Here is a 16851-nt window from a genome sequence, read left to right on the forward strand (position 1 = left end):
TACATATATTGCAAAGTAATTTTATTATTCATAATATATACTGTGATTTTGACACTAAAAATTTATTGAACGGACCTTTGTCTTCTTCGTCGCCAAGGGCAAATTATAGAGCCGGCCCTGAGTACTAGTTCTGCTAATGGAAACAAAATCCCAGCATCTGTGTCGGCCAAGAGCAGTAGGCTCAGGATCTCAAGAACAAGAACAGGAAATGGATAATAAACACTGAGGCGTTTTTGTGCCGCGCGTAACGTGCGGCGTTTTTTTTTCCTGCATAGGATCCCTTTATTTATTCACATATATATATATATATATATATATATATATATATATATATATATATATATATATATCGATTATTACAGAGTGTGATGAAAAGGAAAAGGCAGAGCCCCGGTCTCGCCGTAGTCCCTGCACACGCGCGCGCCATGACCCGCTCTCCGCGTGCGCCATCCCGCACGCCCGGATCATGCCGCGCGCCGACGCGCCACGGCGTGGACTCCGCACGCCTCTGGCTCGACCATACACGACGCGCTGGGCTCGGTGAACAAACAAGCCGAGCGAGCTCCAGCTCAAACAGACACGAGTTTGTAGTAATAACAACAGAGCCGACACGTACATCAAGCGTGAAATTCAAATCAAAAGGATAAAAAGTGGTGGAGTGCGGAATTGAAAAAAGGATACATGCGCATCGACACAGTGGTGCCTCGATGAGCAGCAGTCTGCAGTTGAGGAGCGGAGCACCTGACGGCGGCCGGCCGGCGTCGACCTAGCCGGTGTTCTGCATGCCGGCGGCGATACCCTTCATGGTGAGGATGAGCGTGTCCTCGAGGCCCGGCGCGTACTCGCTGGCCGGGTTGAGCTCCACCAGCCCGGCGGGCTTCTTCTCGTCGGCGAACTCCTTGGACAGCGGCGGCTGCTTCTTCACCTGGAAGCTCGGGTCCCTCATCAGCTTCAGGGTGTAGGCCTGGAACACGTTGAGCGTCGTGATGTAGGGGTTGCGCAGCCGGAGCCCCTGCTTCAGGTAGGGATCGCCTTCCAGGATTTCCTTGTGCCCAGCGATCTGCACAGATCACAGATCATCATAGAATGAATCATCATCGTGCATCAAGTTTCAGTTTCATATGAAAATGCTGTGAAATCCTTTTTCTTTTTTTTGTTTCAGTGAGTACTAAGTAGTCAGTACCTGCAGGAGAAGCTGCTGCGTCTCCAGGTACTTGTTCCTCAGCTGCTCCCCGAAGGGCTTGAGCTCGTCGGCGACGAGCAGCTCGTCGTACAAGCCGGCGATGCTGGGGTCCCCCTTGGCGAAGACCATCTCCAGCAGGTCAATGGTGACCCTGAAGAAGGGCCACTCCTTGTACATCTCCTTGAGCTTCTGGATGTTCTTGCTGTCCTTCTTAATGGCGGACTGGAACGCGGCGCCGACGCCGAGCCACACGGGGAGGTGGAACCTCGTCTGCGTCCACGAGAAGATCCAGGGGATCGCGCGGAGCGACGTGATGCCGCCCTGGGGCTTCCTCTTCGCCGGCCGGCTGCCGATGTTCATCTTGCCGTACTCCGTCTCAGGCGTAGCCTGGCCACACGTACGATCGAACAATCATGAGCATCATCAAATCCGATCCGATCCATGGATGAAGACCTAATATGTAAATCTATATCGCTCGAAGAAAGGGTGAGCATCCGGCGCTCGGCGCATTCTTGCTGGCCGCGTGGCTTTTGCGCCTCGCTGGCAGCCATCCATAGGTGGCGTCCATCCTACGCCCACGCAAGCAGCACTGTGAGAGGCCTGCGCGTCGTCCTTGCCAGCCGACCAAATCGTGTCCACCTGGTTGTCCTCGGCGTTGCTACTTGCCAGCTCTCGCGCGTCGGCTCCACGCGGTGCGCCATGGAGCTCGTGCCCGCCGGTCCACCTACACCTGTTAGCCTCACACCCTCACCTCGCAGTCCTCGCCTCTAGGCTCCAGCGCCGCCGCCAGTCTTCTCCAATCTCCATGACGCCAGTCTTCTCCAATCTCCATGACGCTCCGGCAGTCCGGCATCCCTCGTGCCCGTCCTCCGCCACCTGCCAACCTCCACCGCTGTGGCCGCAGGGCCTCGTCTTTTTGGCGACTCCACCAAAGTGACAGAACCAAAATCCGTCGCTCTCATCACTGATGCTGCCTACTCCATGCGGAGCTGTGGTCCTCCTTCCTCTCCAATAGGCTGCGGTGGCCGCGCCCCCTCTACATGCTCTGCAGTCTGCACGTCCACCTCGCCGTTGCCGATTCCCGTCGGTGCCCCTGCTAGAGGCTGATTGCTGGCCACGACGGCTGTGACAGACTCGACATTTGCCTCCCCCTATCGTCATCAAGGTCCTTCACTTGAGCAATCTCCTGCTGCAGCTACGTCTCCACTAGTACTGGCAAAGGTTATCCGGCTCAATTCAGATAATCAAACCCAATTAAGCCACCTTATCAGTTCTCTCTCTCTCGCTCTCTCTCTCTACAAATGGTGCAGTAGTTGATTGAAATCCTTTCTGTACGCTCTTTTGTTTATTCAAATTGATCTGCAATTCATACCTGCAGCCTTTTGTGTGCTCATGATTTTGCCACAGGTCTGTCAAGCATATGTGCTCGAGCATGCAGTGATTCCCAGTGAGGCATCTATGTGGGTGATGAATACATTGAATAGCAAATGGTAACCTACATCTATTTCATTGTTTTTGCCAATTTTGCAAATCTTATTATCAACATCATACAAATATGTTCATCTTCCTATATCTAAGGTTCTGGAATCAGTTTCTTTTTTAATAAGGAGGTATTTGGCAAGTTTTGTTACTCTGAAACCTACCATAAATCTGGCTCCTGCACACCTCAACTCTTATACTTACTATATCACCTCATAAAAATCATCTTTGACTTTGCTAGCAATATTGGAAAATTATCTGAATAGTTTTGGCTACATCTAAATGCTAAACAGGGCTTATAGTTTAGCTACAGAAGCTATTTAGTTCAGGTTTGTAAATTTTTCCGCATCATGTTGCTTCGATCCCTGTAGCATTATTTACCTCTGTTATTTGGCCAGATAGACCATGGACAACCAATTTACACAAGATAAAATTGCAGTGTGTAATTCATTAGACCATGAAATGGCTTTAACTTGGAATTCCAGTATTCCACCGAGTCTTTTCTTTATCAAAAACTAAAGAACATGTCAAAATATACTAAATGTTCTGAAGTACTATCTTGTAACTCGGTATTCAATGTTCCAAAGTAGCTAAGATAGTAAAAGATTACATGTTTAATTAAGTTATTACATCCCTATACTCAGTGTTCTGATGTGCTCTATCTCAAATTAGTATGTATTTTAGTATACTAGAATTTCATCAGATAGGAAATAAGTTTGGTTTAAGCATACTCAAATGTTTTTTCCCTTCAGAATTGCATAAGATAGCAAGGTACAATCAGGTTGATTCTTTTCTCATTTCCTCTTCTATTTTTTGTAGTATTCTGTTGTCCCATGGCAGCATCAGACTATTTCTTTAAAGCATTGAATTTGTAATGTTGCTCAAGGCACCCTACAAGGCATCAACCACATATAGCTATGCGTCTTTATTCTTATTGATTATTAGATTAAGGGGATAATGATTTCATTTACATATCTTTTTTTTAGACTTTACCCTATGAATTGCAATTCTAAAGAACAAGAACCATGAACAAGATCCTTTTTTGAAATTTTAGGTGCAATCATGAAATTGGTATGTGCTATCAGTTTAGCCTTTGATTCCAAATGTTTGACCCTTTGGCCGAAAGGTTCATTTCCTTTTCTCATTACTGGTTTTCCTTGCAAGTTCTTTGGGTTCTAAGAAAAAGAATTGAGGCAGCTGTAATCTGGGTTCTTGATATTTTGAATGGTTACATATCTCACACCATGCCATAGTTTTTCATCTCATGTTATCTCCTTGCCGAAAGCATCAATATTGTCTCATGCTATAATGTGTCAGCTCTAATTCACTTTCAGGTATCAGTTTGATGCAGGCCGGCACTACAAACTGATACTATCTTGCGCATGCTGCTCAGATCAGCCACAACATATGCAGTCATTTGTGCTTTATCATTTACAATTGTAATTGAACTATCTTTGTGATGAATGATTGCATGGCCTTGATCATCAGTCTTGAGTTGTAATGTTCAATGTTTTGGTGTCAATTGATAGATGATTCCTATTTGTTCTAATATGTATTTTTTTTTTGCGGGTATGTACTAATGTGCATTAGTTTGCTGGCTCTTAAAAAAGAGCCTTTGTTGTTCGACGACCCATGACATCTGCCAGCACGCACATGCAGCACCGGCGCAGCGAAGCACGCCAATCTTCCTAGTGATCAATGGTACTAGATGGCTTACCGATCGGAAGTACTCGACGAAGCGCGGCTCTTTCATGACGACGGAGCGGTACTCCTCCGTGGCCACGACGGCCATCTCGTCCATGAGCTTGCGCCACTCGGGCTTGGGGGACACCGGCGGGTGCATGCCGTGCTCCAGCGTCGCCGACGTGAACCGCTCCAGCGTCCGGAAGCAGAGGTGCTCCTCGCCGAACGAGTGCTCGATGACCTCGCCCTGGATCGTCACCCGGATGGACCCGTTGATGGTGTCCGGCGGCTGCGACAGGATGGCCAGGTGCGACGGCCCGCCGCCCCTGCCGACGGTGCCGCCGCGGCCGTGGAACATGGTCAGCTTCACGCCGTAGCGCTTGGCCACCTGCGCGAGCTCCTCCTGCGCCCGGTACAGCTGCCACGCCGCCGACAGGCGCCCGGCGTCCTTGCCGGAGTCGGAGTAGCCGATCATGACCTGCTGCTTGCCGTTGATCCGCTGCAGGTACCAGTCCACGGAGAAGAGGCGCTCCATGGACGCCGGCGCGTTCTGCAGGTCGGCGAGCCGCTCGAAGAGCGGCACCACGGGCAGCGGCTCGCGTATGTGGCACTCGCGCTGCAGGAGCTCGACGGCGAGCACGTCCGACGGTGCGGTGGCCATGGAGATGATGTAGGGGCCGAAGCTGTCGCGGGGCAGCTCGGCGAGCACGCGGAAGCAGCCGAGCACGTCGGCGATCTCCTCCGTCTGGGGCATGTCCGGCGCGAGCAGCGGCCGCTTGCCGCGGAGCTCCGACAGCAGCCACTCCTGGCGCTTCTCCTCGGGCCAGGAGCGGTAGGAGCCGATGCCGATGTGCGTGGTGATGGCGTCGATCACGTCGGTGTGCCGCTCCGACTCCTGCCGGATGTCCAGCTTCACCAGGGACAGCCCGAAGGCGGAGACCTGCCGGAGGAAGTCCAGCAGGCTCCCGTCGGCGATGGTCTTGTCGCCGCACTCGCACAGCGATTTGTAGCAAAGCTCGAGGGGCTCCACGAACTGATGATCCAAGTAGTAGTATGACAGTTATTAGTACTATCAGACAGTGACAGTGGTCGATCAGGAGATCAATTTGTTTATGAACATTGCATTACCTCCTGAACGTTTTTAAAGACCAATTCCTCCGGAATGTCAGTAAATTCATTGGCCAGCAGTTGGCGCGCACGCTCGCGTGTGTTGTACAGTTTGTCCCTCACGTTACCAAGCACCACGCGATACGGCTCACTTAGAGGAATTTGCTTCCAGAACTCTGCATGTATAAATTCTCTTCAGTCAGAAATAAATCGGCAAACTGACAGCAGCTAGCTAGCAGCCCGGCTGATTCGTACGCATTTCAAATTTTGAAAAGGTTTAAGACTGGCTGGCTGGCTGGCTAGTGGAAATAATGCTCTGTTAATTACCTATGTAGTGCTTGGCAGCTTTCTTTGGAGCGCTGTGTATTTCTTGAGCACGAGCACGGAGTTCATCGTTGCAGCGCCACATAGAGAGCTGGAAAGAAATTCATGTACGTATCAGTGAGATCGATGAAGGTACATACAGAGGCAGGCAGCATTATTCAATCCAATTACTAGAATAATACCGTACCTCAAACATGAGTTCTTCTAGCCCAGAGAAGTACAAGTTTGCAGCCATCATCCGTGACAGCAAGCACACATCCCTTGTCACCTCCGGCGTAACTCTTGGGTTTCCTACACAAAACAAAACAAAAAAAATCACCACTAATTACTAACTACTACTCATAAGAAGCAATCTGAAAACCAAAACAGGGGATGCATGGATACTTGCTGCTACACGTACGTACCATCACGGTCGCCACCCATCCAAGAACAAAACTGGATGAGAGGGACATTGTAGGGGAGACGCTCGTCGATCCCGATGTTCTTCAGAGCAGTGTCCACACGACGCAGAAACTTGGGGACGCCCTTCCATATGGTCTCGTGGATGTAGCTCATCCCGTAACGCATTTCGTCCTGCGGGGTCGGCTGGGCTCTCCGGATCTCATCTGTTCTGAAGGCTGCTTGGATCTGTACGTGCGTCAAGAACCAACATACGTATCAAATTAAGCATGCACTCTGTTTTATTTTTATTTTTCTGCATAGTATTTGTGATCTAATAGACAGCCCTAAAAAAGGTATTTGTGATCTACTGATAACAAAGGGTGCTTTGAATTTGTAATGATTAATTATAAATGGAGTGGGAAATTCTGACTTGTCTTTAGCTTGCAACAATTATTTAAGGAGTGAAAATTCTGACTTGTCTTAAGAAATTTGTCATACTAGAACCCTACCATTAATATATAGTACCATATATGTATATTGAAGGATTTTCTGGCCCACTAAATTACACGTGTCATTCTCAGTGTCTTTAACTCACCAGTCCACTTATTGTGTTCTATCTCTATCAAATTATAAAAGAAGAATGTAACGACCAAAAGAGATGGGTCTCCACTCTTCCGCCTCACAGGGCAAGGGAGAAATAATGTCAGAATACCCTGTCCGACAGGCAACTGGTTTGATGCAACTGAGGAAAAAAGACCTCAGACACAGGTGTTTTATGATGCACATTATTACTGGTCTATACTAGTGTTTAAAACGGACTAGTATAGAAACATCCTACGGTTTAGAGTAATTGTATACTACTAAAAAGTTCAATATTAGTATTTGTAGTATATATAAGTAGTATAGGTATTGTATTATAAAAATATTAATAATATCAGGATTCATTTTATTTGGACTTTCTTTCTAATTCCTTATCTTTATTTTCATTTATAACTAGAGAATAATTATAAAACTACCCTTACTAATAAATAAAGAACTAATTAAGTGGTGGTATTGTGTGTCATAAATAAAAGTTTTGATGCATATTCACTAGTGTGAAATCAAATAATAAATATGCACGTTATGTACCTCCCTGTGAAGAGCCTCGTCGATCTCCTTCTTTTCGTCGTCCGTGACGTCCTTGGCATTCAGCTGGTTGAGGCAGTTCCGGATCCTGGCGTGCTTCTGGAGGAGCGACCTCCGGACGGACTGCGTGGGGTGCGCGGTGAGGACGAGGTCGACGGACTGGTTCTTGAGCGCCTCGAACACCTCCTCCTTGGACTTGCCGAGGTCGACGAGGCGCTTGATGGTCTCGTCGATGTTGGACTCGGTGGTGGCGGAGCCCTCGTCGGAGAAGTCCCCGCTCTTGAGCTTGTTCCGGCGGCGGTTGGCGATCTGCAACTCCTCGGCGAGGTTGGCGAGGTTGAGCATGTGCTGGATGGAGCCCGCGACGAGGATGGCGTCGGCGGGGGCCAGAGCCGCGAGCCTGGACCCGAGCTCCTTGAGCTTCGCGGCGTCGCGCTTGCCCTCGTACTCCGCCGCCAGCTCGTAGCACTCCTGGACCTGCAGCAGCTCGATCGATCGGGGCCGCCGCGCCGGCCGGTGAGAAGCTAGCTAAGGCGGGCGAAGAAGAACACGAGATCGAAAGCAAATATTCATCATCGATGGTTAATTTCGTACGAATTCGCGGATGGCGGGGCCGTGGAGGTTCTCGAGGATGTCGAGGAAGCGGTCCATGAGGAGGACGTCGTACTCGACGAGCTTGTCATCCTCGGAGACCTTGCCGGGGGCCAGCTGCCGGACCTGCGCGTCGATGGAGTGGTGGCGCTCGGCGGACGCCATGGCGGCCGGGGAGGCAAGCGAGCGAGGCTAGCTGGATGGCTCTGCCGCAGGAGCGGGGGACGCCGTGCTAGCTAGCTGCGGTTGCGATGCACGGCGACGGGCGCGCGGGCGGCTTTAAATAGGGACGCGGCGCGGGCGCGTGTGTGCACGGGAATGCGCGCGGCCTCTTGGCGGTTGGAAAGGGGGCTTATCCACCACCCGGAGGCCGGAGGGCCGGGAGGGCATGTGACCGGCGGCCACCGCGCGATCCTGACAAAACCACAGCTTGCCGTCTTGTGCTCCCCCGGCTTGGCAGAATTCGCGCGCCCGCGGTGTGTCTTGACTCGCCGTACTAGTGTCTACTGCAACGGAAGGCCCTGAATTAATACAAAGGCCATATCATCATATCCAGTTGGGTTCATGTCCACCACAGAGAAGAGAAAGGGTATAGGTCACCCACACTTAGCTCAATCGCACACACACATCTCCTGCGAGGAGTCAGGATCGACTCAGGAGTGGTTCAGATCGAGCAAGAGCCCAAGCCATTCGAAAATAGATTAAAATCGACTGGAGAGAAATGGTGTCAGTAATGTACAATAATTCAGGAAAAGGAGCTAGCAGGCAGTCGCGCGCCAGAAGGCCGGCTGAACGCATCCATGTCTCGCTGATGAGCTAGTAGCCAGCTGACAGTGCTGGCGGTGGCGGGCTTATGTAACGAACATGGCACCGTTCATGCCATTTCGAGTGATTTTGATGATCGTATGATAACACAATCAATAGGACTAATGATTTTATTAAGTTGATATTTCTAGATTCCAGGGATGAAGTAAAAAGGCCACGCAAAGCAAAACACGGCTAGTTCAGAGCGCAGAGTGACTGGAAGAACCGATGCACTATGCACCGGATGTTCCGATGCCTACGCAGAAAGCTGCTAACCGCTACAAACGGCTAGTTCGACCTGAAGGCCTATATATATGAGCTCCCCCGACCATTTGAAGTTTGCTGGAGTTGCTAGAAGTCATACACACACCCAAGAACATCTCCAAGCCATACAAGAGCTTATTGAAATAGCCATTGGCTTGATTGCCGGGAAGCAATACTCTTCGTGAGTGCTTCAACAACGTGGACGTAGGGGCGCCTTGGTGGCAATACGAACTACAGGATAAATCCTCGTGTCGAGAGTTCGCTTCCTCTCATCCCTCTCTTTAAGCTTCCGCATTTCATATTGCAACTTATGTGCCTTTATCTTCTTAGTATAGTATCTTACTAGGATTGGCTATAGGTTGCAAAACTCTTTTGGGATGAGGGTTACACACTAAGGTGAACCGTAGTTGCACATCTAGATATCTTGTTTTTAGTTTAAGATTTGTGCAAACTAGTTGGAGTCATAGGTTAAGGTTTTAATAGTGCCTAATTCACCCCCTCCCCCTCTTAGGCTAGAGCACCCGATCGCTATCAATTGGTATCAGAGCCGGGACTCACTTCTCTCACAAAGAAAGCCAATTCCATTGGCAAATTTGTGTTTACCACCTCATTAGATCGGTAGGCTTCACTGCCTAGGGAGTTAACTCTTAGGGGGAAAGGATGGATCCTTTTAGACCCGCTCCACGGTTCGACGGCACGGGCTTACAATGATGGAAGGTTTTGATGCAAACCCATCTCCAAGCGACGGGGCTAAACGTTTGGAGAGTTGTGAGTGAAGGTGTAAAAAATAATGGTCAACAAGAGATGCAAAATGATGTCACCGCAAATTGCATAATCTTGTCTTCTCTTAGTGACAATGTGTTCAATCGTGTTTATTCTTGTGAAAATGCTAAAAAGCTATGGAAGACTATCATTGAGAACCATAAGGGCACGGAGGATGTTGCCAACGAAAAATATCATGTTCTCATTGATAAGCTTAATAGTTTTAAGCAACTTGATGATGAGAATGCCGAATCTATGTACTCACGTTTGAACACTCTTGTGAATGAGATCAATTCCTTAGGTGTAAATCAAATTGAAGAATTGGAACTCATTCGCAAGATCCTTCACTCACTCCGAAGGCCGGACTATGATTTGGTGACAACAATTCTATATGAAAAAGATCTCAACACAATGACACCAAATCAGGTCCTCAATAAGGTAATCGCCCATGAGCTACGCAATGACATTAAGGCAAAATCGCCTTCTTCTTCACCAACGAATAGCGCTCTTGCATGTAAACAACTCAAGAAGTTGAAGAAGATGGCCATCAAAGGTAGCTCAAGTGGTGAGGAAGAAGAGGATGGAAGAAGTTCCTCAAGTGATGATAAAGAACCAATGCACCCCAACCTCTATAAGCAAGTAAAGAAGATGAACAAATACTTGAAGGAAATCAACTCAATGGGGTATATGGTCTTCCTCAAAATTGGGCCTCACCATCAACTTATGAAGGTTGAGAAGAAGTTCAAGAAGAACAAGCAAAAAAGGAGAAGAAGCCCAAACATGAATCATATGCCGTATTTGGTGAATAGGTAAGCGGTGGTGAAGAATGAAGTGCAAGTTCAAGTGATGAATCAAACAAGAAATTCACCACCCGCATGGAATCATCATCCAATAATTACTTTATGGCCAAAGATATGGATAGCGATGTAAGTGATGATGACTCCGACTCTCCTTCAATTGATGAACTTCTTGACATTATTCATGAGCACCAAAAAGTCATTAAGAACCAATCAAATGAAATTAAAAACCTTAATGCTCTCAATGATCTAAATGCTTCTCTTGCTATAAATTTTGAAGATTTGATGTGCAAATTCAACTTGCTTAGCAAGGAGCATGAAGAACTAAAATTAAAATTTGAGAGCATTAATGATACTAATGACTCTTTGGAAATGAAGCAAACTATCCCTTGTGCAATTCCTATCTCTAGGGTAGATGCTTCAACTTCTTGCATTGATTTAATTAATGATTCTTGCTCTAATCCTTTCAATGAGAAATGCTATGAGAATGTTGTTGTAGAATCATGTGATGATCTCATTGCCTAGGAAAATGATGAGCTCAAGCAATAAGTGGAAATGCTCATGAAGGACTTGTATAGATTGAATGGCAAAGGCATAGAGAGCAATGTCCAACCTTCTCAAGATAATCGTGAAGACATGGTGAAGAAGCTTGAGAAGGGGTCCACCGTGACTTGCTCAAAATGCCACAAAGAAGGCCACAAGTCCAACAAGTGTCCTCAACCAAGGAAGAAGCTTCCGGATGACAAGAACAAGAAAAAGCTCACAATCAAGAGTTCTCTCATCTACACCAAGCCCAACCGGAGGAACAAAGGCAATAGCACCTCCTATGTGATAAAAAAGAAGACCAATGGGAAGGTGGTTGCTCACAAGATTAGGAAGAAGGAAAGAAGTTGGAACCACTCCATTTGGGTCCCCAAGGACATCATAACCAATATGAAGGGGCCTCAAATGGTGTGGGTTCCAAAGAAGACTTGAAGCCCAAGAATGGCTTCGGGGGATTTGGAGGCTTAGCTTACAAGTTGAAGTGAAGGTTCAAGCCAAAACAAGCTAAGCTCAATAATTAGATATTTGTTACCCAAATCCCTCATAAGGTAATGGTAGCTAGATTTCAATTCAAGCATCATGTAGTTCCATTGCTCTTGCTAGGATATTTGCATGTCTTGCATCTCCTAGTGTGATATATGGTGGGTTGCTTGTGTCATGATTCTAACCCATGAGCAACCTACATGGTTTGATAAGTGTGTAGAAAGCTACACAAGATTATCCTTCATGGTACATCAATCTCATTAGGTATGTATTTCATATGTGTACCATGAACACAAGTTATAGGGTAAACTTTCTAATTGTGTCAAAATCAATGTGCATACATTTGCTTGGTGATTCAAACACTAAATGCACACATTTAGGGGGAGTTCATCATATGACTTGTGATTTTGAGACTAACATGTTTGCAAGTTTATCATTTGTAGTCTCACGTGGAGTTAACACTTTAAGAGAATGTTTCTCACGATCAATGTGAACAAACAACTCTATAAGAGTGATTAGATAAATTGTGCTTTCATGCATATTGAGCCATGCTCTATTGAACTTAAATGCTCATATCTAAGTTCATAGGCTATGTGCTTATACATTTACTTAACCTTGGTGTACCAAGTGCTCTTTGTTTAAAGACTTTCAATTGGTTGCAAGTCACTTTCAATTGGTACATTCAAGGTAAACAAAGTATCCCCCGGAGGTATGCAAGGTTCTAAACTCATTCAATTGGTATAATTGTCAATTTCTTATCTTTTTTAGAGATACCTCCGTGCATGATATGATCTAAGCTTTCTTGTTGAATCTTTTAGTTGTACACTTGATTTTCACATTATCATGTTGTGTACACACTTGTGGAAAGTTTAGCTCATGTTATGCTAGTAAATTTTCAATTGGTATCTTCATTGATATCATACAATTGGATCATAAGTCATGAAACTAACTCCCTAGGCTACTAATCTTCTCTTGAGCTATATTGTTTTGTAAGACGTTTTAGGTGCAAGACATTTTAGGTGATTTGATTTCAAAGGGAGAGAAATGTGGATTAAAGCCAGGCATGTTCCCAACAAAGGGGGAGAGATGTTCCCAAGAAGGAAAAGTATATTCCAAAGAGGGAAAATACCGACTGTATCAAGTCAACATATGAGAGAAGAGTAGCAAATAGGGGCAGGAACAAAGGGGATCATGGTTTTAGGGGGAGGCCAAACCGTCATTGGATGATGGTAAGCATCCAAGCAAGTGTAAGAGGTTCAATTTGTCAATTCTCGCAAATTTTATGCTTTCTTTGATTGTGTTGTTATCAATCACCAAAAAGGGAGAGATTGTAACGAACATGGCACTGTTCATGACATTTCGAGTGATTTTGGTGATCGTATGACAACGCAATCAATGGGACTAATGGTTTTGTTAAGTGAATATTTCTAGATCTCAGGGATGAAGTAAAAAGGCCATGCAAAGCAAAACACGAAGAAAGAACTCAAAGAAATGCTGAATTGGACGAGTTCTACTGAAATCAGTTGCACCGGAAGAACCGATGCCTAAAGCATCGGTGCATCCGATGGTTGTCGGAAGATCCGACGCCCTGGCTTTGGCACAAGTTTGTGCGCCGCTGGAGATCAAGTGAAGAAAGAAGTGAAGCACCGGATGAACCGACGGTGTTAAAAGAGTCATCGGTGCATACAATTTACTATGTTCCAGAGACGATGTCAAGCGCACAGGAGCCACACCTTCAGCACCGGATGAACCGATGCCCCATCGGAGCAAGCTTCGGTGTAATGACGTCAGCAAGGAGCAACGGCTATCTGCGGATCAAGTGTCACCGGAAGAACCGACGACTAAGCATCGGTTCAACCGATGGTCCCTGAAGGTGCTGCGGCCGTGTCAGAGAAGCCAACGGCTATTTCAGAGCGTAGAGTGACCGGAAGAACCGATGCACTATGCACCGGATGTTCCAATGCCTACGCAGAAAGCTGCTAATGGCTACAAACGGCTAGTTCGACCTGGAGGCCTATATATATGAGCTCCCCCGGCCATTTGAAGTTTGCTGGAGTTGCTAGAAGTCATACACACACCCAAGAACATCTCCAAGCCATACAAGAGCTTATTGATCATATCCTTAGGTTTTAGCACTAGTTTTGTAAAGTGTGAGTGCTAGATTAGCTCTTTAGTGAGTGAACAAGCAAGATTGAGATCTTTGTGGCTGGTTCTAGTGTGAACCACACTTGTATTACGGTGCGCCGGCCCCTTGGAGCAATTGGTGGCTCGCCGGCAAGTCAACGACTCTCCGGCTTGGTGTGGAGCGGCGTCGACAACATTATACGGGGGACGGAGACCCCTCCTTCGTGGGCAATCTCCCTTAGTGAAGATCGGGATCAAGGTGACCGTGATTGTGTTCACGGAAGAGACTTGATTGCCGGGAAGCAATACTCTTCGTGAGTGCTTCAACAACGTGGACGTAGGGGCGCCTTGGTGGCAATCCGAACTACGGGATAAATCCTCGTGTCGAGAGTTCGCTTCCTCTCATCCCTCTCTTTAAGCTTCCGCATTTTATATTGTAACTTGTGTGCCTTTATCTTCTTAGTATAGTATCATGCTAGGATTGGCTATAGGTTGCAAAACTCTTTTGGGATGAGAGTTACACATTAAGCTGAATCGTAGTTGCACATCTAGATAGCTTATTTTTAGTTTAAGGTTTGTGCAAACTAGTTGGAGCCATAGGTTAATGTTTTAATAGTGCCTAATTCACCCCCTCCCCCTCTTAGGCTAGAGCACCCGATCGCTATCACCTTCCCGTCAGCTTAGCTAGTGCACATGCTAGACCGGGTTAGAAATATGCATGGGAGTAGAGTTTAGCATCACAAAACCGTTAGTTTGTGTGAGGGGCCAACCTCTCTAAGGTTAATTATGGGGCCTCCGATCGATCAGGGTGCTATTTGGCCTCATGCATGGCTTCCAGCACCAGCCACCGACATCCTTTTTTATCCAGAATCAGATGTCTTCCAGTAATCCCATGCTGGCTAGATGATTGGAAAAAATACTGGGTCATAGGTCTTTTGAAAGTCGGTCCGCGCGCAAGAATAAATTCAGTACTGATGTTCTCAATCTTAATTATTTAATCCTAGACACTATCCTTCACAATGTGACACTTAACTCGTTACTCGAATAGAAAAATTGTGGGTTGATTATCGCGATATATAAGTAGTGGTCCTGAAATTCTGTCAATAACCACTGTTAATTCCGGAATAAAATTCTTTAGTGATACTGCTTAGACTGCATTGTCCATGATGCAGTAACTGTTTATTGATATAACTCCTGCAAGCTGAGCGCCAGAGCTGAGGGCTGATGTGCTCGTTTTCGTCTGGATCAGGCCGTAGACACGATCGAGACAAAAGAATACCCGTCACCCCTCACTTGTCTTCTCTTGCTGCAGTTGTGGCTTGACGCGATCCTGACAAAACCATACCCGTCGGTCGTGGCTTCTTCTGCTCCTCGCCTTGGCAGAATTTGCATGCGGTGTGTCTGGACTCGCCATACTGCAATGGAAGGTCCTCAATACGAGCCATCCAGTTGGGTTCATGTCCACCACAGAGAAGGGAAGGTCACCAACGCTTAGCTCTCACACACATCTCCAGGTCTCCTGCAAAGGAGTCAGGATGACCCAGGAGTGGCTCAGTTTTAGCAAGAGCAGAAGCCATTCGAAAATCGATCGAAATGGAAGCCATGGATGAGTGGAGGAAAATGGTGTCAATAATATAGAATTTACATAAAGGAGCAGGCAGTCACATGCCAGAAGGCCGATCACTGACTGCACCTATCTCTATAGCTAATATGACCTATTGCTCCACACTCCACAGGTTATTGATGAGAAAACTACCAAGCCACCAAAGTAAAAGTCATCATCCAAGATAGTTAGCACAAGATTAGAGGGGGATTATTTTCTAGTATAAGCTAGATAAATTGCCCATATAAGATGTCACTTCATTGTGCTTAGATCAAGGTATAGTTCACACTTGGAAGCATAGAGTGCCAGTGTCTTGGAGCTAGCCCTTGGGCTCACCTTCTTGCATTGACTCTCTTGTTTTGTGTATGAAGCGATGAACAGAGGATTGCACGGGTTCACATATATAGGCCCTTGCTATTGCAGCTCATGCTCCACAACCACAATAATGATGGCGCTAAGTGATAGGAAGAGAGGCTTGAAGAGCAACTTGCCCATCCTGCTTGGTTCCCAACTTGGTGGTGGTAATCCAAGAACCTTGATTGGGAGGGTTTTAGTGATTAGGAGCATATTCATACGATTTATTCATCGGTACGATAACATGGGATGAATACTTTACTTGTGCTAAGTTTGTACCTCTAAGCCACACTAGATAAACCTCGGAGCACATCACACTACTGGAATCGACCTGTTTCCCTAGGGTCAAAACACTAGGGAAATGATAGAAAAACCCTAGGGAAAAGGTTTCCCTAGGAAAATTGGTAAGGAAAAGCTTCTAGGAAAATTTTCGACGGGAAATGGGAAGTGCCCTACGGTTTTGATGAAAACCCTAGGGAATGTTTCTCTAGGAACCTTTGAACCCTAGGGAAATTGGTCTGAGAAAGTAAAAAAAAGTGCCGGACCCCCGGCCCGAGCGTCGCCGCTTCCCGGCCATGGCGTCACTGCTCCGCTCCGCCCCGCCGCAGCCCGGCCATTCTCGTCCTTCCTCCGGCCGCCGCGTGCTGCTTCTCGTCCCGTCGTAGCCCCAACACCGCGCGCCACCATGGTCCCGCGCGCCGTTGCTGCCCGGCCGCCGCTCCGCCCCGCCACAGTACTGCTGTTGCCTGACCGTGCGTCGTCGCCTCTGCCCCACCGCTGCTACAGGTTGCGCCGCCCCGCCGCGCGCAGCTTGGAGCCGCGGCGCTGCCATCGCTGCCGGCCGTCGCCGCGGCCTCTGCCCCCCGCGCGCCACTCCAAGGCGCAGCACTGCTTCGAGCCACGGCGCCGCCACCGCTGCCGCCGCTTCTACCTCAGCCCCGCCGCGGCTTATGCCCCGCCGTGTGCCGCCGCTACAGGCCTCCTCTGTCACCGCCACCTTGGCCCCGCCGCGCGCCGTCGCAGGCTGTCGCCGCCGTGGCCTACGCCCCGCCGCGCGCCGTTGCAGGAGGCCGCCGCCGCCGCGACCTTGGACTCGCCGCACGCCACTGCAGGCCGCCGCCGCCACCACGGCCTCCACCCCACCGCCGCCGCCACTCTAGGCATGAGAGGGAGATGGGGGCGTGAGGGAGAAGTGGGGAGAGAGGGAGCTTCAGGAGAGATGGGGCATGAGAGACAGAGAGATG

General features: G+C 47.9%; 1 protein-coding gene and 1 long non-coding RNA gene across 2 annotated transcripts; one reads left to right on the forward strand and one right to left on the reverse strand.

Moving 5' to 3' along the window:
• Positions 1 to 347: 347 nt before the first annotated feature.
• Positions 348 to 8038, reverse strand: LOC120703648 (phosphoenolpyruvate carboxylase 1). Its single transcript, XM_039987796.1, has 9 exons — positions 7877 to 8038; positions 7286 to 7759; positions 6181 to 6403; positions 5964 to 6067; positions 5780 to 5867; positions 5474 to 5628; positions 4380 to 5378; positions 1184 to 1570; positions 348 to 1060 (listed from the first exon to the last, which is right to left on the reverse strand). Exons 1-9 carry the CDS (start codon positions 8036 to 8038, stop codon positions 767 to 769), a joined length of 2886 nt encoding a protein of 961 aa, XP_039843730.1. The 3' UTR covers positions 348 to 766.
• A 6838-nt stretch (positions 8039 to 14876) lies between these two features.
• LOC120703649 lies at positions 14877 to 15985 on the forward strand. The gene is made up of 2 exons (XR_005687107.1): positions 14877 to 15529; positions 15625 to 15985. It is a non-coding gene; the product is annotated as an uncharacterized LOC120703649 (long non-coding RNA).
• Positions 15986 to 16851: the final 866 nt, after the last annotated feature.

The sequence above is a fragment of the Panicum virgatum genome, chromosome 4K (genome assembly GCF_016808335.1).
Source record: "Panicum virgatum strain AP13 chromosome 4K, P.virgatum_v5, whole genome shotgun sequence".
Lineage (NCBI taxonomy): Eukaryota > Viridiplantae > Streptophyta > Magnoliopsida > Poales > Poaceae > Panicum > Panicum virgatum.

Bases quoted from the DNA above. Each gene is read 5' to 3' on its own strand.
- LOC120703648 (XM_039987796.1), bottom strand. From the start codon at position 8,038: ATGGCGTCCGCCGAGCGCCACCACTCCATCGACGCGCAGGTCCGGCAG. The intron at 7,760-7,876 runs GTACGAAATTAA...GAGCTGCTGCAG, and splicing joins GCCCCGCCATCCGCGAATTC to GTCCAGGAGTGCTACGAGCT. The intron at 6,068-6,180 runs GTACGTACGTGT...TGTTTTGTGTAG, and splicing joins GATGGGTGGCGACCGTGATG to GAAACCCAAGAGTTACGCCG.